The sequence below is a fragment of the Mytilus galloprovincialis genome, chromosome 8 (assembly GCF_965363235.1).
Source record: "Mytilus galloprovincialis chromosome 8, xbMytGall1.hap1.1, whole genome shotgun sequence".
Lineage (NCBI taxonomy): Eukaryota > Metazoa > Mollusca > Bivalvia > Mytilida > Mytilidae > Mytilus > Mytilus galloprovincialis.
The window spans coordinates 24,750,238-24,777,096 of NC_134845.1; the positions used below are offsets into that span (position 1 = coordinate 24,750,238).

The following is a 26,859-nucleotide window of genomic DNA, read 5'->3' on the forward strand; positions in this document are numbered from 1 at the left end:
TTACTGTCATTTGACCCCTTCACCCCACCCCCTCTGACCTTCGATTGCCATATGTGCGATTAAACATAAAAAAAAAAGATATAAGTAGATATCAGACTCGTGCATTTGGATTTTTTAACGTATGTTTAATGTTATTTTTATAGATAAAAATAGATGTAAACCATCCTTTTTACCCGTATAAGAGTGATCTTTTGTGGATAGAATCAGTAAATGAAATGATTTACATTTGTTTCTCTTTCCATGTTGACATTATGTTCCTTTAAATTACTAAACACACACAATGCATGCGGTATCTATATCTAGCCAAGGGATTTAATGAATTTCACATGAATGCGGATTCACTGAGGTCGAATTATTCACTTGCAAGCGTTTAAAATACTGAGGATAAAATATATCGCATTTATAAAACAACATTATACAACTAGTTTGCTATATGCATATACATATTCATGGATCTACAATCTGTCGATACCTGTAACTTGGCATTGCACAAGGTCATGTTTTTCTCTGGCTGTTTATGACGTCTTTATACTAAATCCATTGGATGTTGGATGTGTACGGATTGATTGTTTAGTCTTAGACGCATGATTTTTTTATTAGTTGTTAATGGCTTTGAACTAGCTGTCAGATAACTGCGAGTACTCTCAGATCTGTTCTTTGTGTCTTTTTGTGTCGGGATGTATAAGTACCGGGCCACGTCCACTTGTTTGTTTGTCCATCTGATGAGTTAAGCCTTTTTCAACTGATTTTTATAGTTCGTTCTTATGTTGTACTGTTATACCACTGTCCCAGGTTAGGGGGAGGGTTGGGATCCCGCTAACATGTTTAACCCCGCCACATTATTTATGTATGTGCCTGTCCCAAGTCAGGAGCCTGTAATTCAGTGGTTGTCGTTTGTTTATGTGTTACATATTTGATTTTCGTTCATTTTTTTACATAAATAAGGCCGTTAGTTTTCTCGTTTGAATTGTTTTACATTGTCTTATCGGGGCCTTTTATAACTGACTATGCGGTATGGGCTTTGCTCATTGTTGAAGGCTGTACGGTGACCTATAGTTGTTAATGTCTGTGTCATTTTGGTCTTTTGTGGATAGTTGTCTCATTGGCAATCATACCACATCTTCTTTTTCATATTAAGAAATATTTATAGTAATATTATCTTTTGTATTTATTGACCACTTATCTACAAATTTCGCTTAAACGAATGCATTTCATTTTTACACTGGTTGCGGATATCGGAAATGAATACCATAGCCGATTAAGATTAGAAACAAACATTCTTGCAAGTAACAAGACGAAAGGGAATAATAGTCTGTTCTCCTTCTCCAGTAAACAAACAGTTGTTTCAAAAAAAGCCTCAAAATGTATGACTTCTTACCAGATTCTAACGTAGAAAAAAAATTAAATATCTTCTATCCAGTTTGTTAAAGTCATTTTATCTTAATCAACTCTAATCAGCTGACTGCAATAACACAAAATGTGTTGAATGTAAAACTTACACCAGCCGACCCTTGAGCAATGATATCTTCATACCCATGATCATCCCCAGTCTTATGATCATACAACTTCCAATATATAGAGTCCAGTCCACTGTGAATGTCATAAGCTTCCCATTCTATCCTGAGTAATATAAATATAACGTATGAGTTCAACTCATTTTTGGTGTTTGATAAGACTTAAGCATTAAGCGGGAGGTGTTGCTAGCCATGAAATATGTCGGCGTTTGTATTTTTGCATATCGGGGTTTCTGTTGTTCTGTTATTTTTATCATTTAATTAATGTGTTTTTCTCAAATTGAGTTCGTAAGAATGTTTATCGATATATGACTGTTTAACAGTAATATACTACTATTTCCTTTATTTAAATTTATAATAAAGTTATCAAAACAAATATTGAATTCAAACTTTGTGGATAGTATAGGCCTACATAATGTGAAATGATAAAAGAAAATTAATCCACTATTTATTAAAAAAATCAAAATTTACTCATTCTTATGTACAAAGAGACAACATAATGAATCTGCTCTCTCTTATAGGGAATTAAAGATGTAATACTTTGTCCTCTGAATTGTTTGTTTTTAACACATACAATTTTTCACCTTCTGCATCTGTTGATACTCACTTGAAAAATTGCATTCATTGTACTTAATCTGAATTTGAATAAATCATTCTGTATTTTATTTAACTGCAAATAAAATTTCAAGAAAATTTATTTCAATTTTTTCATATTTTAAGCAAAGGAATCAAACATTCTTCAATAATTTAATTTTGGATGTAACGTGTCTTCTGATTGGTTGACGTTATTTTGTTATGAGCCCATAGACATAATTTAGTCATGTGACCGTGACGTCATCAACGTTTTTTCATGGTTTTCTACGGTTTAAAATGGAATTTAGAATTAAATTATAAGAAATGACTGTAATATTTTTTCTGTCTATTCGAAATAACATAACAAATGTGGTGCACACTGTTAAATAACCCGCTACGCGCGTTATTCAGTGTGCACCAAACTTTTAATGTTATTTCTTCATAGACAGAAAAAATATTACAGTCATTCCTTAATTAAACCGAAAGTTCTAGAACTGATCCATTGATTGTTGGTGTTAACTTTTATATTATATATATCAAGAAACTATAAAAATAACGACTTACGTCATTTTGGTAAAATCTTCCAAGTAATGTACACTGATGTTCAATCTGTTACCTTTGGTCAACCATAGATTTTCTATAACAGGTGGCGTGGCATCTTTGTAAATAACAATAGTGTCTTCGTTAAATTCACGAAGAACGTCAAAAGCTTTAACTGTTGATGTTAGACGATCTCCATCAGCCCAATTTAATGTTAGGATGTCATACTGATTCTGTAATGGCGATATCGGTGTTAAAGGACGTGAATCTTTAACAGTATCCGGATCACTGTGAACCTCATATGACACTTGGAAATCTACAATGGCTGTAAATCAAATGGTACAGTTTAATGAATATTTCTTTCACTTCAATACTTATAACCCAAATCGACTAAACTAATTTCGATCTGAAAAGGTTTTTTTGTCTAAACTTCTTTCAAATGATCAAACTATTTACCATGTCAACCTAAAAACTTTGAAGCAGTAACCTTTTTTCTATTCTTAAAAGAAAAAATTTGTCAACAGGCGAACACAATTATAGATATTTACCGTATTATAAGTGTGAAATTCATTAAACACTTTCAATTAACTATAGTATGTTTTTCGCATTTCTGAAGACCTTTGTTGTAAATTCTATTCGTAGTGAGAATAAAATTAATTATGTCTGTGTTTAAACCCAGTAAATCCAGCAAATCATTGATGTTTTAAAAAAACACCAATGGTTCATCTTGTTTTGAAAATATATCTACCATTTTCTACACAAGAAATACCTGTACGATTGTACCATTACTCCTTATTTTCATGAAATCATACAATAGTAAATAAGGCACACTGAATTGCTCAATAACAAACAATAATTTACCATGAATATGAGAAATAGGTTCATTGGTCCTATCACCATACAAATCTTCATAGATAACTTTTTGAGGATTATATGTCTGTACTCTATTCAGCCATCTTTTTTGTTTGTGTCTGGTATTTATAAATCTATCTTTGAACTGAACTTTGACTTTGTCAGTATCCACTACAACCCATTCATTTGATGTATTTTGTGAGGCAGTTGGACAGTAAGTTGGATCTCCCTGTTTGTCTACAACGGACTCGTCATCAAAGAAGAACAAACCACGCCCTGTCATATAATTTCCTGCTTTGTCTACTGCAGTCATATGAATTGAATACATCCCTGGCTTTGTCATAGTTAAAGTTGCCTAGAAAAAAACGAAATATTTTGAATAGTTTTTAGTTTTTATATGGCTTTCCCTCGGATTTAGTTTGTAACCAAGATATCTTTTTTCTTAATCAATTTATGACTTTTGAAAAGCGGAATACAACTGTTGATATATTCAGGTAAAAACATGACCTTGGATATTGGTATATAGTTATATAATAGGCACTATGTTCAAAGGTCAATAACAAAAGACTAAAAGTCAAAAATTGGCCAAAGATACCAAAGGGTTATTCAAACTAATATATCGAAACAGACTGACAATTTCATGGCAAATTACGAAAAACAATGAAAAGACAATGAACAGTTCTCAAAACACAAAAGTAAACCCTGAACAACACAAACCCCATACAAACTAGGGGATTGCTAGAACGTCAGATGGGAAAGAAGACATGTCGTGTTACTCATGTAAGCTCAATCCCGTTAGTTAGTCTAATATAGTATGTTACATTCGAGAATTAGAGGACAGGAGTGTTGTTATGACTAACCCCTCGTTATCTAGGAAACAGACACTCCTAAATGGCCAACCTTCTCGAGATAACATCCGTACAATTCTTTGAAGGAATTATTACAGCTTCACTAATTTGAACTCATGGTTCCAATGTGTTCTTGTGAGCAGCAACCCACTGTTAAAGAAATCATGTTAGGAAATGCAACCTTGGGAATATCATATCAACAGGAAAACATATAATTGATATGCAGGCGCTTTTTAAATATTACTACATAGAAATTGAATCTTCATAATTTGAAAACTGAAAGCATCTCTTTGTCGTTAAGTTTTGTTTTCAACCGACCTCCATTGTCAATTTTTAAATGTATTAGTCACGATATGAGGCAGACTAAACTGTATCTGTTAGTTTCGATGGGATAAATGCGTCCATAAAGTGGCCAATCTTTGAATGATTTAGTGAAACGACAAGGGTTTTCATATTGACATTATTGCATGTGGATAAAAAATATTAAATTAAATAGAGTAATTTACAGATGATTCTGCGACAGGAACGTTTGTATTTGTTTGTATTTTGTCTTTGCCATCCACCAACTCCAAACCGTCTCCAAGCTCAAACAGATCATATTCATAATGATCGAGTCCAGATAAGTCGTCTGCCCATTCGTCCCATGTAAATGTTATACTGGGCTGAAATGCATACACAGATTCACAGATTATTTTTGTCGATTTTTATAATGCGATTATTCAACAAGATATGTACAAAAAAAAACCTGAAGTAATTCAGATTTTAATGATAATCAAGCTCCGACATAGTTGTGACAGTTTCCTTGCTTACGATACGTTGATCGGCAATTTATCCTGTTACTTTTGGTGGAATATGCAGTAGCTAGATCGTTACATTTTGAGCATTTTTTTCTATTAGAATAACTCTTTTTTATTAGTAATTTTCAAAGAACACGACAAATAATGATTTTTTCCTTATATTTCATTCTTAGCGATGAAGCCATGTTTTCCACTCAATAAGATCCTCTCATATTCATTCGTCATATATTATTTAACTTTGTACATGTTTTACACTGCATAATATAACTCTTAGCAATTAATTGTTGTAAATTTATAGAACGAAAACGGATTATACATTGATGATTTATGTTTTAAAAACAACTATAACTGATCTATATATAAGCTGCTTACATTATCGGTAATATCTGTTCCAACAGATACAAATGGGGAACAAGATTTTCCTTTAGACACTGAACAATGATAAGGATCAACTAAATCCCAGTGATACTCAAATTCTCTTGTAGCTGTCTGACCATTATAATAATAAGTATTGATGACGCCGTTATTATAATTGAGTTCTCTATTAGCAACTTGGACAAATCCTCCATTGGTTGATGAAAATTCAGCTATCACCCTGTGATGGTATGATAAGGGAAATGAATTACTGAATTCGTTGCAAGTCACCTTAAGGTCATATCAACGTACAACAAATACTAAGTTTTGAATAATATTGAAAATATTAAAAATAAAATAATATTGCCAATAGTTATCGAAGGTACCAGGATTATAATTTAGTACGCCAGACGCGCGTTTCGTCTACATAAGACTCAGAGAACATTGTCAGACAGACATGTACTACGTATGTTAATTATATAGACGAAATATAGTTGTACATTGATCATATTCATTTTACAAGATTTTATACATTTTAGGATCAATAAACCATGAAAAATAAAGTCAGATGTTAATCTACTCTTAACTACAAATACCATGAAAATAAAGTGAAGAACAGACAAAACTATAAGTTGCCATGTACACACAACAGTTTTTTTTTATAATTCGATGGGTTGGGACAAAGGTATACTATATCATGAAATTAGAAAATTAAATCGCACAAAAACCGAACTCTGAGGAAAATTCAAAACGGAAAGTTCCTTATCAAATTGCAAAATCATAAGCTCAAAAACATCAAACAAATGGATAACAACTCTCATATTCCTGACTTTGTACAGACATTTTCTTATGTAGAAATGGTAGATTAAACCCGGTGTTATAGCTAGCTAAACCTTTCACTTGCATGACAGTCACATACAATTTCATTATATTGACAACGATGTGTGAACAAAACAAACACACATAATAGTTAAAAATGTCAACATAGGACGAAACACAACAGACCATATATACAAAGTGTATAAGCAAACATGGCGACAAAAATACAAAATTATCCCATAGCACAATAACACAATGACGGGATGTACAAATACCGAGCCACGTCAAATAGATATTTCAAAACTAGACAATATAAGTAATGTTCAAACAGATAAAATAGAACAATATTTTTAAATGCTGCTAAGATGTTAAACTGCATCAGTACCGTGAATCTATAATCCAAACCCATCGTGTTCAGTATTATTTGTGAAGTTGATATTGAATACTTGAAAATGAAATGAAAATTTTCATCAATAAATATTATTTATAGCTGTGTGATTCCAACCTTTCAAGTACAAAACCACTAATTTACACCCCAATGAAACACAAAAAGAAGCATTCATTTCTTCAATAAGTGTATTCGCAACTCGGTTATACAATCGACAGTTCGTATTTATAAGGTTTCTGGTATTTTTTTTATAAGGAAAACATACTTGTCATCATGTTCAAATCCAGTCCAAGAATTTATACTAGACTCGCATAACTTATCATCAACTGGATTACTTTTATCCATTCCAGGGCAGGTTGTGGCTTTAACAGAATTCAATGAAGAACCTGTAAATATTTTGTATGTTAAAATGCATATACACATACATGACATTGAAACCATTATTATGATTGCAACAAACCATAAAAGAGGCTTTTCAGTATTGGATCACAATGTTCTGTCCTTGAGGTTTTTGTTTTCAAATATTTGTATGTTAACTTTTATGTTCAGTGTGTGCGTCTTTAGTCGCATATAATTTATTTTTTTTATTACCAAATGCACTATGTTCTGCAGTAAAAAGCTTGTGAGAAGTACCTCTGAACAATTCAATAAATTCTACTTCACATATTGTTAATATACAAACCTTTGTAATACGACAGTGTGACTTTTTCCTCAATAACACCAACTCTAAAACCTCGGACGTAATGTTTAACTTGATCTCTATTATCTGGTGGTTGCACATACTTGGCATGTATCGCTGTTTTTATAACTGTATATGCCACAAAATTTGTCCACATAATTGGGTTGCTATCCAGATCGGAGTTTGGATTATTTCTTAAAACATTATGACCACCAGTGTCAGAAAATTCACAAGAATTATAGAATATTTCTGGTGCATCATTAACTGAAATACAAATAAAAAAACAGATTTGCAAACTGTTGATTTTTTATATTTTCTCATATCAACTCTGGTATCATCTTCGTAAATGTCATACGAGCTTTATTCGCAAAATCAAAGGTTATATTGGTCCAAGTTCCCAAATAAAATCCTTGATACTCTATTATTAATGTCAGTTTTTCTTTTAATGTTTACAGTTTTTATTTATCAAACAATTGCCGCCATCATTTTACCTGACGTTGACAAAACAAATCATTTTCATTTCGTTCAAACTTGATTTTAATTCCCATATAGCCCAATGTACAATTTCATTACCCCTATCATGTGTGATTCTTATACTTCCTATACGTATTCATAAAATTATTTTTAACTTTTTTTAGAATCAAACTACACCAAGACTTCCTAAAAGTAATCGTTGGAACGATAGGTGATACCTATAAATACGGACACTTTTAATTTGAAAGAAGCTATAACAGTTGACTATTGCAGAAATCTTATCATGAATTAAATAAATGCCTTGTTCAGAACTGGCATTTATAGGAAAGAAGTGATGATTTAGATAGCCATGGTCTTACGACGTAAATCAATTAATATCCACAGTGAAGGAGGAGATAATGAAATTTCGTTATCAAATTAAAAGATATCATATTCCAAAAAGATTACATAAAAAATGTGAATTTTGACCATTTTTTTTCATTTGCTGATCATTACGTACGCAGTAGTTAAAACGAGTTCTAAGTTCTGATTATATCTATTGAAAATTGTATGTATACGTTTTCAATATTAAGTATATAAATATCACTCGTCTTGCATAGAGTTGAACATGTTTAGGTGTTATATATGCTAGACAATTTATTTTAGCGAAGGAACACGTTTCAGCGTTATTATTAAGACTAGTTTGAGCAAGCAATGATGTAACCTAGACACGATTGAAGATAAAGACTCGTTTGTGAGTATAACTTTTATACATAACAACAAGTTTTATTCATACTACACAGTGTATTTAAACTTGTCTATCCATGAAAAGGGACATGTCAATTTCTAATCAACTAGCTTATCATCATCATACGTCCAAGTTTTTATTAGTTCAATGAGATCAATACATAAATTTATCATATATACCAGGAATACATTTTATATTTACGCCAGACACGAGTTTCGTCTACAAAGACTCATTAGTGAATTGAATCCAAAAAGGTTATAAAGGCTAAATAAAGTACGAAGTTGAAAAGTGCTAATTCCTAAAAGTTTTGCCAAATATAGCGAAGGTAATCTCTTAGTGAGATAGAAACGCCTTAGTATTTCCAAAATTCAAAAGTTTTGGAAACAGTTAATTTATAATACTGAAACTGAGAATGGTAATAAGAATATGTCAAAGAGATAACAACCCGTCAAAAGAGCATAATACTGCCGAAGTCTGTTAATGGATTATCAGCACATCAAACAAAATCCCGCATCCAGAGGCGTGCTTCAGCTGACTCCTAAACATAAATGTGTATTGGTTCACTGAAAATGGACGTCATACATATTTACTGTACTGGTGAAGCGTTTACATAGATAGTATAAAAAAAAGCAGAGAACTGTTACTGCAACTCAGATGAACCAAATATCGACATATACAAAGTCATAGGCAACTATTCACGGCATTTTCACTCAAAGTATTGTTTAAACACGAAAATATAGATTCATAAAAAAGATACCCCTCCCATCAAGGTTGCCTGGTGATTATAATAAGAGTTAGCGAACAGTAATTGTTACATTCCATTCATGACTTTTTATTACACTGTTACAACACTCTCCCAGGTAAGAGGAAGGAGATGGCGTCAGCAAACATGTTAAACCCCGTCACATCCTAAATAAGAAGCCCGTGGGTTTCAAATGTTGCTGTTTGTCATATTTGTTATTCCGTATTTTGTTTTGTACATACATCAGTTCTTAAGTTTTCTTTTTTTAAATGTTTTATATGTTTCTTTTCAGGGTCTTTTATAGATCTCTATGCAGTTTGGATTTAGTTTATCGTTGAAGGATGTACGATGAATAATAGTTCTTAACTTGTATATCATCTCGTCTCTGGTGAAGAGTTCTCTCATTGATTATTCTCTTTTGAATACAACATATTTAAATAATTATATCACTTATGTTTCTGGAAATGAAAAAAAAGATTAAATGTGTATTTTATTTAGTTAAAGTTGAAGAAAGAAGTAAAATAAAAAATGGAATGGCAAAATTATAAAAATACTTGAACACATCAAACAAATAGATAACAACTGTCATATTCCTGAATAGGTAGTTGGTAGATTAAATCCATATTAATGTCCTTATACACAACAAGTAATAGTTTGTATTGCTGGATTTTTTTAATAACTATGTTCACAAGTACAGAGTAAAATCACAAACATACTGACCTCCGAAGAAAATTCAAAACGGAAAGTCTCTAAGTAAATGATAAAAACAAATGATAAAACACATCAAACGAATAGACAACAGCAATGTATGGCTTGAAGAGTGTATATAAAATTATTACACAACGCTTTAACAAATATCAAATATACGTTCTTCCCCCTCTACTACTACAAAAAAGGAAAACTACACAATTGAAATTAAAACTTACTGTTTTCACAATGGGTACCTCCAAAATTGGCAGCACATACACAATTACTAGCTAACTCACTGCCACATTCACCTGGGTAACATCGAGTACTGTCTGCTCTCCAGGAACACGCTTCTGTGAAATTCAAAAAAGACAACAATTAAAACAGTAATACATCAAGCCAACGGTTGATAACAATAAGTTAATTTGTTTTATAGAAGTCTCAAGTATGTCGCAAAAATTATTAATGCGGCATTTTCCCACCTGCTCTATCCTATTTTTTATGGATACAAAAATGAAAATGTCTATCTAGAAATCAATAAAAAATGAATGAGAGTCTGATTGTGAAACAATCATATCTTTAAAGATTGGTTGCTAACATTAAAACTTACACAATCAAAACACAGTGCACTGACATTCTAATTGCTTCAATTGAATGGGTAAGTACAAAATTTGCCATTTGTATCATCATCCCATAATTTTAGAAAAAAATAGGTTCAGTTTATTTTCAGGCCTCTTTAAGTGGAACTATATTTTGTCGATTTCTGTCTAGTGTCGTCAATTTTTAAGAATTTGTACACTCAATACTAAGTACTATACCTTCTGAAGTTCATCAAAAACGTTTTAACATTTGTATACAAATTTTTGCCCGCCATAACTTCAAATCACACAAGCTAACGTAACATTTGATATCACAATTTAAAAAATGAAACTGTCATTGTGCTGTTGCCTGACGTTAGAAGGCTAAACGGGGACATTCTAATGTCATCTGGAGGGGAAATACAGCTGAATATCAAAAATGAAATGATGCTGATAGAGAAATTAAGATTGTCTAGAAAAGAAACGAAACGCTAGCAGAGATCTAAATCTGTCAATAAAGTTAAAAGAGGTGCTTTTCTCAAGGGATTTTTGAGTGTTTGTGTCATGAATTGAAACATTAATGTCTTTTCATCTTTCTATTTCAATTTGTGAACATTATTACTTAGTTTTAAGTTTGAATTGAGCCTCCTGGTTTTTCTCCAAACTGAAGGATAGATGGTGTGTAAATGTTATCGTTTCTATCATGTTATTGGCTAAATGGATAGGTGCTCCATAGGCAATTATTTCACATATCCTAGCGCCTTATCATCAAGTCCTTATTTTTCTAATATATTACTTTGTTTATTGCGTTGACTAAGAGCAGTAACATGAATTCCACAAGTTAAAGACTGTATTCCACATATTTCTAATTAAAATTTATTATTAAAATTTCAAATGGTAAAACGCTTTTCATATATTTTAAATGTGCGTTCAGCAAATATTTATTGTCAAATTATAATCAAAGATCGTAAAAATGATCTATGAATGTCTTTTTTATTTCAATTCTTTTCTTTTTGTTTGCATTTTGTTTCTGATATAAACTATATATAGTTATCAAACGTACCAAGCTTATAATTTGATACGCCAGACGCGCGCGCAGTCTACATAAAACTTATCAGGGACGCTCAGATCAAAATTGTTAGATAGCCAAACCAGTATAAACTTGAAGAGCATTGTGGACTTAAAATTCAAAAAAATTGTGTCAATTACGGCTTGGATAAAATATTCTTAAACCAAACAAAAACTATTTCTGCAGCATGCCAAATAATCATTCTTAGAAAAAAACACCAGATCTACCTTAATTTATGTGGGTTACTGATATAATCGAAAACAAATTGATATACATCCATAATGTAATCAAGCGAAAAATACTACTCTTTATTGTCAAGATTTAGGGACGTATGTTATAGTTTCCCATATGTAAGGGACACTATATCATCATGGTCTCAACTATGGACATACCTGAACAATTTACCTGTGAAAGGGTCACAATGTCATTATTAAGGGACATAGCCGTTCCCCTTCTAGTGTGAAAGGACACCATGTCGAAATAATAACAAGAAAGAGACATAACTCAATAGTAAATATTCATATGTCAATCATACATTACTACTTACTCTGACATTGTGTTCCAGCTGAATTTTTAGTATAAGCTCTATAATAACGTGCTGGTGTAAGTTCTCCTTCACACCATTCACATGTTTGAGAGGATCCAGAGGTGCACACTCTGTGGTTGCAATTGGCTATCTTCCCACATACTAAAAAGTAAATGTTTTTATCTTAAAAGATTGTTTTAGTATTTGTTTTATGAAATAATTTTCAAGTATCTAATAAATAAGTACAAATGCTGTCTTCAAATATTAAGCTATGTATCCTGCGGACGTTTATGATTTTTTTTCCTTTATATATTCCAAACTTTTCCGATTGGGTTCCATTATTATATATTCTCCAGAATTTGAGATAAAAGAAATAAGAGACAAGGCTTTCTCAATCTCATTTTAAAACTTATACCTTGAAATTGGCATGAGCGGTCAACTAAATGCCTGAATCTTTAACAAACGAGACGATTTTTATTTTGAAATTATTTATTTCCCGCACCTTAGCAGCAAAATACCAACTTCACCTGCATATGGGATATACATTTCCCAACTCATTTGGTATTCAAGAGCTAGGTTGACCTGTCTAAAATGTCATCAGTGTCTAAGCAGAAAGTAGAAACAGGATTATATCAAAGTCCGTCTCGTCCTTTTTTCTAAAGAAAGATACCAAGGTTTTCGTATCAACCTCACAAATAATACACGTTGGCTTAGATTCTAGGTACTGACTTTATTTATCATTTCTATAATGTGTTATATTGTGCCTTTTATGTGTCTGTATATTTTTAACATTTACTGTAAAATGCGTTTTGAATAAAATACTTGTTAAAGATTGCGCATGAGATGTTTCTGCTACCTCTCTCTATGTATACGACGTCACCGTTGTTGTGACGTTACCTATCTCAGAGTTCAAATACATGCAAGTATTATTGCAAGCTGGCGTTATTATAACATAGCCTTAACTTGTGCTCGTTACAACCATTCTATGATATTGGTGTCGTGACCAGGATAATGCTTATGATAATCCTTTCGGCGTGACTCGGTATCTATACATCCCATCATGGTGTTATTGTGCTTTGGTCTTTGTTTTGTATTCGTTCTTTCATTTTTGCTTATGTCATTTATATTTTGAATGTACATATGCCATATTATTTTCCTTTGTAGAAATAGTTATTTGTTTCATAGTGATTAAGATAAAACATTTCGTCTGTTTCTTTTGATCACATTTTTTTGGCAAAACAATACAATTCTACGCGACTGTCATTCTAGTGAAATATTGAGCTAGTAATAAAAGAAGGTTTAATCGACGATTTTCTAAGTAAGGACACTGGACGTTAAGCATCCAACAATCAAACAATCAAGCAATCAATCAATCTACGCAAGGAAATGACTGTACCAAGTCAGGAATATGACAACTGGTTTTTTTTTTGTTGAATGTGTACGAACTTATGCCATATGATAATGGATTTTCCGTTTCGAATTTCCATTAAGTTCCGTAGTTTTGCTATGTACGGAAGCTTATTAGGGCCATTCATTTAAAAACAAATCAAATTGTCGACTTTTATTTTGGAATTATAAACTTTAATCTTGGAATTATCAACTTTTATCTTGGAATTATCCACATTAATCTTGGAATCATCAACTTTAATTTTGGCATCTCTAACTTTAATCTTTTATAAAAGTTTATAATTCCAAGATTAACGTCGACAATTTGAAGAGGAAAAACAGATTAAAAAAAAGATGGCCCTTATACTCTTCTGTAGCTCTGACATTATACTTCGAAAGTAAAATTTAATTCCTAAATTTTGTTATACCTCACTTATGATAGTTCAAACTGATATGACAGATAATTATATTTAATCCGCTGAGTGTTCACTTAAAGTATAAATCTGCAAACTGATAGATAATTCCTTCAAAATACATATTGATCATTTAGGATCATAGTGTTTTTTTCTCAAGATATAGAAAATGTGTGCGTGTTCAAAGGAAAATGTGGTCCTTGCAATCCCCCCTAAAAAAACACTATAATTTCAACAGAAAAAGCCATATCTTTATTATTACCCAAAAAATTGACCAGATACATGTAGGGTTTGCAACAATAGAAACTTGCATTTATATTTTGGATAGCATTATATGAATTTACAGTAAACAAAAATGGGAGTGTCCATGTTTCAGTATGATTAATTTAAAACATCACTCAGATAAAAGCAGATTCCCATTTGTCTTGCTAAAATTGTATTACTTATATTTTTTTTAAAGGTTTTCCGATTTGTGATCATATCCTCAATTGGATAGTCAATTGAAAGATATATACTATGGAATTAACTGTTCTTGACATAATCCTTCAATGTAAATGTAATAAAATCTTGCGTTCAAGTGACTTATTGTTTATTAATACATTTAATAAATTAACTTACTGCGACAGTATGGGCCATCACTGTAAAAACCAGTAGTACAAGCACTACAAGTGTCTGGTGCTGTACATGATCCACCACTAGACCGAATAATACCTGTCCTAGTTTTTTGGTAATCGTTTGAGTAGGATATGCTACATGCTCCCATTAGGTTAGTCTTTGAATCACATATTGCTGTAAATACACGAAAATCCTTAAAGTTATAACATAAAATTTATTTGATAACACATCCCTTTTCACAAATGTGACCTACCGAATTAGACTATTTACCGGGGGTGAAATAGCATGAGCAACACTACGAAAATTATTTCGGTTTCGACTAAGGAGATGCTATATTTAGTTTCTCGACAAACTTGAAAAAAAGTGAAGGTCGGTAGATCAAACAGAAGCATACATTTTGAATATAATTCAATGGACATTGATGACGAAATATTGTAACACATAAGGTTTTTTTTTACATCATATCAGAACATTTGTATTTTAGATAAACAACAATCAATTAGAATAAGTCCAATTAAATTCGAATAAATATTGTCAGTTCAGCATTAACCATTTTCTAATGAATACTAAACAACATTTCTCAAAACAATATTATGACTATATTGAAATTGTTCTTTACGATAAATGTTTGTCGTAAGATGTTTATTGGAAAACAGGTCTGGAGTTCAAACTATGTGCGACAGAGCTCGTGGGGAACTAAACGATGTTAAATGGCACATCAACAAATTTGTTACTTTTACAATGTTGTATAAAAGTTCTTCCTTTGTGACTTCAAAAACACATTTTTTTAAATATGTTTTTTTTTTTTTTGTAATTACTTGAAGATACCTTTTTCTAATAATAAATTATGACTTCATTCATCAAAATATGAATGCTATTGCGCAAACTATTCAAAAAATAAATTAATCCTTTTGGTAATGAAAAATAAAATTGCACAACAAATAGTTCTAATCATGTACATCAAAATTAAAATATACAAAAAAAGTTAACCAATGAAAAATAGAGTTCTAATAAGACGTGTTTCTTCGCTTTGTAAACAACGCTGTGGTAAAATTCTCGATATATCTTTACTTAGCGCAGACTCAGAGATATACATAATAATGGTTCTTACAATATATATCCCACGTAAATCCACATGTATCGGAACCTATTTGCAAACCCTACGCCGAAGTTATTGTTTTGAAAATTGCAATGGAAAATAAACTACAGAACGTTTTTTTCTTAAACGGATGCACAAGAGCTTGGAGAAATATACACATTCAAAACAAAATAAAATTCCGCGAAAGTCCATTAATGCTTTTGGCGCATTTAGGTCATTTCAAAACATGACGTCATACAAATGAAACTTTAAATCTGAAGGTTTTTCTGTTACGTGAACCATCGAATTTCGTATAATATTACATTTAAATGTATTTTTGCGGTAGGTGTTGTCTTATGTTCTATCATATCATGTCTAATACATTATTCGCATTTTTACTGTTTCAGCAAGTCAACATGACGGCTCCTTAGTTACGAAATGTCAAATTTTTTTTACCGTAGCTTAAAAAAAAACATGGAAATTGAAAATTTTATAGAAACATATGTTTTAAAAAAAACTTGAAGTAAAAAACTATTTTCATAGTTTAGCGTTAGCTTAGGATAAAATTCGAAAATCACGACCCATGCCATGTGTAAATTTCCAACAAATCTATGGCTTCATTGAATTATTTCTTAACTATACCATACGATGCATATTTTCGAAACTTTTGAAATTGTTGTTTTCGTTTAACATTTTGCCCTGTTAATTCAACAAATTGACATATATGCGATCAATCATAGTCTACTGAAATGCCTAGCTACCTAGAGTTACATGTTGTATCCTCATTTCGAATGCGTCTCGGGTGTACTAACTACTGTGATTTTTATACTTAACATGATAATACAAATTTGATTTAATTGCTATATTTATTTTTTCTATCCCATGGGTTTATACTAAAAAGATATAGTGGGTCATATAAGGAGGAAACTTAAAGTCAAACTAGATATTGTGTATGGGGAGTGCTCCATCGAATCAAAATTATTTTCAATATGAAATCAAGCTGAAACATACTTTAAGTCGATCCTGAAAGTACAAAAGAATAAAAAGGCAGTGCACTTGTACACTTTATTTTAAATAATCGATCTTGAAACAAATCAGCCATGACAAAATACCTTTCAAAAACAGGTTCATTTTCCAACTTTCTATAACTGATTACTGTTATATCGTTTCATTCAGTATCATGCAACATATATGTCATTTTAATTGACATTATTAAAGAGGTAGCATTAACATGCTAGTTGTTTATGACTACTATATAATTAATCTTAATAATGAACACAATATATATCAATATATATATATATATATATATATATATATATGAAAACGGAAAACAGCTCTTATTTTAAACTACCATGTCAGCTAGATTTTGTGACATTTACAATGCCAGGGACCAAGTCAGGAAAATTACCATTGTTATACATGTATTATAGTTTGTTTCAGTGTGTGTTAGGTGTTAGTGTTGTGTTTCTGTTGTGTCGTAGTTCTCCTCTTATAGTTGATGGGTTTCCCTTTAGTTTTGGTTTTAACCCGGATTTGAGTTTTTTCTCAATCGATTTATGAATTTCGAACAGCGGTAAACTACTGTTGCCTTTATTTTAAGGAAATGAATACTCCACCAAGTCAATATCCATCTACTGCATTAAAATGTCATATGGATTGGTCAATTTTTGCATCATATAATAATTACCAATAGATATACATTTATATACAGATATAGGCTGATGCACAGGAAACACTCCATACATATACAGAGAAAGAAAAATACCAAAGAAAAAAATGAGTGCTTTTATTGCTGTTTTTATTTTTATCTTAATTAATGAGTTTTCATAATATGATAAAAATCATGTTTCAACATTTTCTGGCAAAGTTGAAATTAGGTGGACCTTAGTGTATACCCAAAATCTCTGTTAAAGGACATATATATATATATATAATAATATTTTTAAATTTGCAAACTACATTTCACATCAAATAATAACAGTTCGTTAAAATATTGTCACTAGCGCTTTCATGCCTTCTGGCAATCTTCAGGCGACGTTTTAACAATGTCCTTGACGACACTGCCGTTGGTAACGTTTATTACGTTACAATAACGGTAAGGAGAGATAAATCAAGCGTGTTTACGTAGATCCGTTTAATTTTGGCTGAAAGTCCTTTATAAAGTGTGCTTCCTTTGCCAGTCTTTTATATTTGTTCGATTCGCTCATTTTATAGAACGGGTATACGGTAAATTTTCCACTACTGCACGTTTGGAAATGTTCGCTCACATCTTGCATTCGTGTGGATGGATCTCGTATCTGTTGTCTGTGAACACGAACTCTTTGACAAATTGAGTTACCAGTCTGTCCGATGTACCATTCCTTGCAAGTGCTGCATACAATACAGTAAATAAGGTTTACCGTTTTGCAATTCATGTCTGCATTTGGAGCAATGGTTTGGCCGTTTTTCAATGTTATTTGCGGGCCGGTTGTCATATATTCACAAAGACCACATCTAGGGTCATTACATTTTGAAACGTTGTATTGTATTCCATTTGGGTCATAAAACTTAGCCCTTGTTAAAATCTTTTTAAGATTTAAAGGCTGTCTTTTACTTTTCAGGAATTTTTCTGTAGGGAAAAGCTTTTTTAATTTTTTCGTTTTTTGTAAAACTGGCAAATTTGCTTTTATGACGTTGAATATGTCAGGATTGTACGGGTTATGAGTGCTAACAAACGGGATAAGTTCTGTATTACTCTCTTTACGTGCTGTGGACCTGAGTTCCGTCATTGGTATTGCTTTTGCCTTTTCTATTCCCTTTTCTATTAGTGGGTTTGGATAGTTTTGTTCTTTCAAAAACACCTTTAGTTCATTCAAACCTAATTCCTTCGTGAAATCATCACTCACAATTGTACATACACGTCGTGCTAGACAAAACGGGATGTTTCTTTTCGTATGTGAAGGATGACAGGAATGAAAATTCAGGTATTGGTGTCCGTCTTCTTATAATATATATCTGTGGTTAAGGTTGTTCCATTCTTTAATATTAAAATATCTAGAAATGGCAGTCTTTGTTCGCTAGATTCGATGGTAAATTTAATCGAAGGATGTAATGTGTTTATCAGACTATGAAACTTCTCTAAATTGTGACTTTTGTTTAAAATGATAAAACAGTCGTCTAAGAATCGCTTCCATTCCTATTTTACGTACACTATAAAAGCTGTATCAAATTCACTTTCAACTTGTTGATACATTTTATCCTCCAGAAATCCCATCACGAGAGTTGCGTATGTGGGAGCAACTTTTGTTTCCATAGCTGTACCAGAGATCTGTCATAAAAGCAAATTTGCCAGTTTTACAAAAAACGAAAAATTAAAAAAGCTTTTCCCTACAGAAAAATTCCTGAAAAGTAAAAGACAGCCTTTAAATCTTAAAAAGATTTTAACAAGGGCTAAGTTTTATGACCCAAATGGAATACAATACAACGTTTCAAAATGTAATGACCCTAGATGTGGTCTTTGTGAATATATGGCAACCGGCCCGCAAATAACATTGAAAAACGGTCAAACCATTGTTCCAAATGCAGACATGAATTGCAAAACGGTAAACCTTATTTACTGTATTGTATGCAGCACTTGCAAGGAATGGTACATCGGACAGACTGGTAACTCAATTTGTCAAAGAGTTCGTGTTCACAGACAACAGATACGAGATCCATCCACACGAATGCAAGATGTGAGCGAACATTTCGAAACGTGCAGTAATGGAAAATTTACCGTATATCCGTTCTATAAAATGAGCGAATCGAACAAATATAAAAGACTGGCAAAGGAAGCACACTTTATAAAGGACTTTCAGCCAAAATTAAACGGATCTACGTAAACACGCTTGATTTATCTCCCCTTACCGTTATTGTAACGTAATAAACGTTACCAACGGCAGTGTCGTCAAGGACATTGTTAAAACGTCGCCTGAAGATTGCCAAAAGGCATGAAAGCGCTAGTGACAATATTTTAACGAACTGTTATTATTTGATGTAAAATGTAGTTTGCAAATTTAAAAATATTATTATATATGTACACCGTGTTTATTTACTTTTGCTATATATATATATATATATATATATATATATATATATATATATATATATATATATATATATAGTTCAAACAAACCTAATTCACAATGGTCCGAAGATTGTGTCCTTTGTGCCCAACCATCAAGACATTTCAGGTAAAAATGCGTTACAGACCTGTCAACAAAAAATAAAAGCAGCAAAATATTTATGCATTGAATGATGATATGAATTATGTTTCATGCATTTCAAGATTTATTTTCCAGACAAATCTTTAACCCCCATTACACTGTTTGCTTAAATGCCATCTATAAATCAACAGTTAACTAGTTACAAACTGCGCTTAAAATATGAATTCAATGGATATAGATATAATACAATTCAACCCAAAGCCGTGGTGATGATTTTTTTTTCAGCTAATTTCCCTTGTCATCTGCTACTAGAAAATAAATCTTTTTATAATTGTGCATGTTAAGAGAAAATAAACATTTTACATTATACTTGGCTATAAAAACAATAGAATAAAAGACATACCAATACGACACTTAACGTTACTTTTTCTACAAAGAATATTCCATCGGTATTACAAGACCGATTTAATTATATTCATGAATTGTTTATTACTTTAACCAAGATTACAATGGAAGCCTGTATGTTAGTAAGGAAAGCTTTCAAATAACAGTCTCAGTCTCATTTAAATAGTGATATTTGAGTACATGAAGTCATGGGGCATCATCACGGTAGACGCTAAATGCACGAATGATCATCTATTGAGTACCTTTTAAAAGATAACAATTTTATACTAAATATGATAAATTATTGTTATTGGACTAAATATGATCAAATTATCATTACCGATCCACCTTAAACACGTTAAACTGACAGTATCATAGACGTTAACACTAACACACAGCAAAAGTTTCTGAATCAATAGACCATGACGGCGGATTTTGAATTCCGTTCAATGAATTATTCTATTCCGTACTATTGAAATAATGAATGTTGACTGATTTAGGATATCTCAAAGGTAAAAAAAAAACTAACACTGGTTACAGTACCTACCCGTATCTAGAACACCGTCCCCAGTTAAACAAACCACAATGATATTTGGATTTCGTCTTTTCACTCCATGACACTTTCTGTACATTTTGCCTAGAAAAGAAGTTCTGAGAATTTAAAACATGTTTCCCTAGTAAAATGTATATATAAAAGTAATAAAATCAATACCTGTCCTTATTGCATAGTTCGTAGCACCATTTTTATAATGCTTGATATACCTGTTCTATAATACGTTGTTTTGAAATCTAAAAGGTTATGGGTCCTTTCCAAAATAGGATGATGGCATTAGTGAAATATTTATTGTTTAAAACAGATTTTTTTAAACAATCAAAGCATTTTGGTGTAAGCTTTAAAACATATCACATATATTTTCACAAATAAAGACTGCTTCAAAAGTTTCAAATGAATAAAAAATAGCAACCAAATGTATGTGTATTAAGGAAAAATATTTCTAAAAAGTTGTCAAGGATTTTGCGATTATTTTGTCACAATTGTGCTGCTGTGTCGAAAAATGTTCAAAAATGTTTATTTCTTGGTAAAATACTGCAAAATCAATACATAATATTAAAATTTTGCTATATTTCCATCCCATGTTTACTGTCTGTGTTTCAACGGAAGATTTGAAAGATTTGTTATGTTTAAAAACTTAAAATCCAGACTTTTGTTTCAATATCATAGACTTTAAAATGAAAAATTCCATTTAAGAGCAAACATTGTGCTGGAGATTATGCAATATCTTGATAAAAAAAAGAAAGATTCCTGTTAAGATAAAATTTAAAGAACGTTAAGCATAGCTATTGCCATTTTCAAACATTTTTAAGTTGAACCGTATCTTAATGAATCATCATAAAGCATTTAGTCCCTTCATCGGTAAATTACAAATAAGAAATTTAAAAAAATATTTCACAAATTTGGATTAAAAAAGAACGAAAGATACCAGAGGGGCATTCAAACTCATAGATCAAAGATAACGCCATGGCTTAAACATTGAAACAGAAACAGAAACACAATGGTAAACTAGACACAACATAGAAAGACTAAGCAACGCGATTAATATAATATATCATGTCATGATTTTATAAATTTTCATGAAAGCATTTGATGTCTTAAAATCTTTTAAGCAAACTGTTGTTAATTTTGATAATGTTGACAAGAGAATGCAGGATTACTATATCTCACGATGATAGGCAAGAAACAAAAACATTCCATTCACATCAAAACATGCTTTTGTTAGATATTCATCAACGCATTTTTAGAGCTGTACTTTTTATGTAGTTTTACATGTATAAATGCACTATTTTATATCATTACAATTAAACAATATTCCTATCTGCAACTTTCCTTTTTCATAAAAAATTTTAAAAAAATAAAATTTTGAAAAAACTGGAAAAAATCCTTAGCAAATTCTTTTAATCCTTCGACTGCTTCTAGTTGATTGCTCAAAAACATTTAAGGTAAAGAAGAACGGAATATACTAAAGGAATATCCAAACTCATAAGTGGAAGACAAGCTAACAACCTCATGATAAAAAAGAAAAACGACCAAAAGATAAACAGCAACATGAATCCTACCCAACACGAGGTTATGTCATGTGATCTGGAAAGGTTAAGCAGATTCTACACCACATGTGGCACCTGTAGTGTTGTTAATGTAAGTTCAAAATAAAAAAAAAAGTGAATGATATCACCAAAGATCTGGGTGGCGTTACAAATGTTTAAATAGGAATATTAATACTTGTGTTGTCATCTAAACTACTCGGTGGGATAATTAATAAAATAAAATAAAAGCCTTAGATTGATTTGGTTATTATTCTAATGTCCTTTTGATAATTGAACTTTTCGGTTGTTTCAGTATTATATATTCTAGATTTTAAATATTCAGCATTTAGCGTTACAGATCGAGGTAAATCCAGGAAATAACTTCGGATACATCAATGAATGTATTTTTTTTATGTATTTGCAGTGCTTGATCAATACCACTACTGGTACACTGTCAGTCTACGAGGGTATCAATTGCTCAGTTGTAATTATTTCAGTTCTGACATGAAAAGTGATAAAATAAGTGTTGTTTTCAGATTTCTTTTAAAATAGAATTGTGAAAAAATTAGAAAAGGAGAATGTGTCAAGTAGACAATAACCCTACCAAAGAGCAGAAAACAGAACATGACCATCAATGGTTCTTTCAAAGAGCAAAAAAATCCAGCACCAAGACCAGCAAAAGTGTTTCACTTGGCCCCTAAACAAAAACGACTACTAGTTCTGTTGATGAAATGAAGCAATAAACGTGCTGGTTAAATTTGATATATTTTTTTTTTTGTGCTTCTTTGTTAAATATTTGTTTGTTTTTGTTCTGATTAAGATTGAGACACGGTGATGACGGCTGTATCCTTATTTTGACATTTTTACCTGTAATGTCTGTTTTGTTCACGCATCGTTTTAAAAAATAATAGAATTAGATGCGACTGTCATACAAGTGAGAGGTTACGCGCTATAAAACAAGGTTCAATACAACATATTCTACATTTGAAAATGCCTGTACCAAGTCAGGAATATGATAGTTGTTGTCCATTCGTTTGACGTGTTTTATTATTTAATTAGGGACTTTCCGTTTTGACTGTTCCTCGGAGTTCGGTATTTTGTGATCTTTCTTTTTGATACTGCAATATTGAATGACCAATCACAATAATATAATGACACTCTGCTCATATGGCTTGTAATCGTAGCAGAGATACATGATCTGTAACAATATTGATTACCAACTTTGAATGCATTGTGACGCAAATAACAAAAATCAATACAAGACGGGTGCCACATGTAGAGTAGGATCTGTTAACCCTTCCGGAGCACCTGAGATCATCACCAGATTTTGGTGGGGTTCGTGTTGCTTAGTCTTAAGTTTTCTGTGTTGTGTCTTTTGTACTTTTATTTGTGTGTTAGTCTTTTTATTTTTAGCCATGGCGTTGTCAGTTTATTTTCAATCTATGAGTTTTACTGTCCCTCTGGTATCTTTCGTACCTCCTTTAATTATGAACTTATTGTTTGATGTATGCGTACATCATTAGTTCACTATCACTACATCCAGGACTTCGAAATAAACTTTATTTACATAAGTATAAATATTGCGATGTCTAACTATGGACACCTACACAATAAAATATTTCCATACATCAACTACATATCTGAACTCTTCTGTTAAAACAAGTATATAACAATTATACTGCACTCGTTCTATTTGAGCAGTCAAAATGCGTTGACTGTATATTTCTATGTCATATACAGTCACTGACCCGATATCACTTTTCCTCATGAATATTTAGATAGAAATTGCCGAAACAATATTGAATTATTCATACGACCTCTTCAACCTGTTCTTGTTTCAAATGCATACAACGATGCGTGGAACGACTCAACATTGTTTCTTTTGCAATTATTGGGAAAACATATTTAATTTGTTAATATTTTTTGTTTGCAACCTATAAATCATTATGTTTTATGCTTATGGTTGATATTTAAGTCAATACTCAAACGATTTCGTTCACCATCGAGTGTTGGTTTCAACAGGTTAATCACTTAATGTAAATTTCATTGTGTTGTATATTTCTCCGCGAGCATGATGTGAGGCCTTTTTAAAGGGTATTTCCCCCAATATTTAAATCAAATAAATAACCTTAACGCATTAAACAACAATTGAAAATGTTTTTTTTTTTTAGATTGCAGTATAAAGACAATAATAGTGCATTGACTTGACATAGCAACGATATGTCAAGTCAATGCACTATTATTGTCTATATAACAATAATAAAATTAACGGTATTAACTAATCTGTACCATATGCACATTTCGACAATAAAACTTCTCCGGTGATGGTCCCGGCCAATATTTGATAATTCAAAGCGTATCTAATAATGAAGAACTATCAAATAAGTGGACAAAAAGTCAAACAGCAGCATGGCAATGAATCAGAGCTTTGCATGGGGGATTTATATTTTTTTAATAAATATAATTTTTAAAATTTTGTAACAGGAAATTTTAATAAAGAAAACTCGTATTTTGCTGCCAGTTTTTCTGCTAGCTGATTTGAGATTTGGGATGTGGATCTTAAACGCATTTTCTTGCCGGGTTAAAAGTATGAATTGACAAATTTAACAGGATAGATATGTTGTCCATCAAACTGCAGATTAATGGACAAAAGTGACCCCTTCCGCTGCTCAATTCGAATTATTAACATCCCTTAAATGTAAAAATAAGGAGTCTGGTGGTTAAAATTTTAAAAAATGACGAAAAAGACAACTATTTCATATTCTAGAATGATCCAGATTAACTATTTCTTTTTTATCTATTGCTACCAATGCCAAATTCGTGCCTTTGTACACAATGACTTTCTGCATATTTTGTTTTGGAGAACTTTCACTTTTATTTTGTCTTGGGCAAAAGTTATTCATATCTTACAAGGTCAGAATATTCATTTTAAAAACCAATGTATACCCTTTTTTAAGGAGAGTGTGGGTCAAATTTGGAAAAAAAATGCAAATAAAACTAACATATCTGAGAAAATATGTTCTTCACGTAGAATTGCGGTCTCAATATTAATAACATATTTGCATCATTTGACAAAGGAATGAAGCAAGTAACCATAACAAATAGTACTTGTTTTCTTTAAATTTATTGAAGTTCAAAACTCATGTCGATGAAATTTACAAGATTTAAAAATGTTCGAATGTAACATGAATCCGAAATTGCCAAAATTATAATGGACAATTTGAATTTAAATAAAGATCTAATTGAGTAAAAAAAGACTATGCAGACACTGAAAGGAATCTTCCGTGTTTTATGTAGATAATAGAGGATATTTATCACCAACAAACATGATCAAACGACAAAAATATGAAATAAGTTTACACATCAACAATTTCAAGAATTTGACGTTGAAGAAACGCACGATGTTATCCGGGGAAAAAAACTAAAAAAACAACGCTTAAAATGCATGTCCCGTAGGCATTTTAAAAAAAGCCCCAATATTTTCAGAGCCTATTACAAATAGCTAAAATTGATTACTGCTTTATTGTTAAAATGAAATGTCAAAAGGATTATATTATAATTATACTTACTTTCCTTCCCCTAGAGGTCCAGTGTAACCTGCATATCCTGTTTCAGGTGGCTCTTCCGATCCTCCTGTCCACCAGCATAAAGTACACCTTATAAAATACGAGAATAACGTGAACCGCAAAAACGGTCTCATGTCTACCAGAAAATTGGAAATAATTTACCACTAAAACGTTTTGGACAATAGATCCCTGAGTCCGAATTATGTTTTTACAATTTCATACTGAAACATTTCACATGAAAAAAATATCTTGTGAGATAATCACTTGATTCCTGTACATGAAAATATATGTGTTCTGTAATTATGTAGTAATTAGAATAGTGTGTCAAACAACATTAGTTTTTTAAAATGTATAGTGTTACTAAATGAAATTGTTAAATTTAAAAATCTAACAATTGTTTATTATCAGTCCAGTGGTTGTGTGCGCAAACTTTTGTAGACTTTTAAAAAGGTCAAGCAAATTATTATTTGTGTCGGTTAAAAGTCTTACAGAGCTTTTATTACTGATACTTCATGTGAACCGACTTTAAATAAAACTTTTATGTCACTCGATGTCTATGTAGACTAGTTAAAAGACATTTGTTTTTAACACAAAGTTAATTTTAAGTAATTTAAATAGGGATTTGTGTACGACGATATGATCTGTCTAATCAATTAAATTTTCTTTACATCGTAGAAGTTATGATTTTAAAAACATTTTTAAACCATTTTCCGTAATACCTTCGCAGATGAATTTGTAGCTTTTTAATGTCAGACGATGACAGGCAACATATGCATACTGTAAATGAGAACATGTTAAAGCAATTAACAGCATATTTCATTTCAGAAATGAAGAAATAAAAATTAAAATTCGAAACACTCTACTTTGAATTAGATTACTATTTTTTTTTAAATCTCTAATTTACAACATTAGAGATTTAAAAAAAAATAGTAATCTAATTCAAAGTAGAGTGTTTCGAATTTTAATTTTTATTATATATAT

The 26,859-nt window shown here is 31.3% G+C and overlaps 1 protein-coding gene across 1 annotated transcript in view; it reads right to left on the bottom strand.

Moving 5' to 3' along the window:
* The window catches only part of LOC143042993 (uncharacterized), a 92,750-nt gene extending 66,543 nt beyond the window's left edge, over nucleotides 1–26,207 (bottom strand). Inside the window, exons 1-13 of the mRNA XM_076215494.1 lie at nucleotides 25,882–26,207; nucleotides 20,778–20,867; nucleotides 19,816–19,892; nucleotides 14,585–14,755; nucleotides 12,189–12,329; nucleotides 10,234–10,347; nucleotides 7,368–7,628; nucleotides 6,951–7,071; nucleotides 5,497–5,719; nucleotides 4,834–4,989; nucleotides 3,489–3,834; nucleotides 2,652–2,952; nucleotides 1,500–1,620 (exon numbers count right to left, since the gene is read on the bottom strand). Of these exons, the coding sequence (XP_076071609.1) occupies nucleotides 1,500–1,620; nucleotides 2,652–2,952; nucleotides 3,489–3,834; nucleotides 4,834–4,989; nucleotides 5,497–5,719; nucleotides 6,951–7,071; nucleotides 7,368–7,628; nucleotides 10,234–10,347; nucleotides 12,189–12,329; nucleotides 14,585–14,755; nucleotides 19,816–19,892; nucleotides 20,778–20,867; nucleotides 25,882–26,012 (2,253 nt within the window). The 5' untranslated portion in view covers nucleotides 26,013–26,207. The remainder of the gene's footprint in view (nucleotides 1–1,499; nucleotides 1,621–2,651; nucleotides 2,953–3,488; nucleotides 3,835–4,833; nucleotides 4,990–5,496; nucleotides 5,720–6,950; nucleotides 7,072–7,367; nucleotides 7,629–10,233; nucleotides 10,348–12,188; nucleotides 12,330–14,584; nucleotides 14,756–19,815; nucleotides 19,893–20,777; nucleotides 20,868–25,881) is intronic.
* Nucleotides 26,208–26,859: the final 652 nt, after the last annotated feature.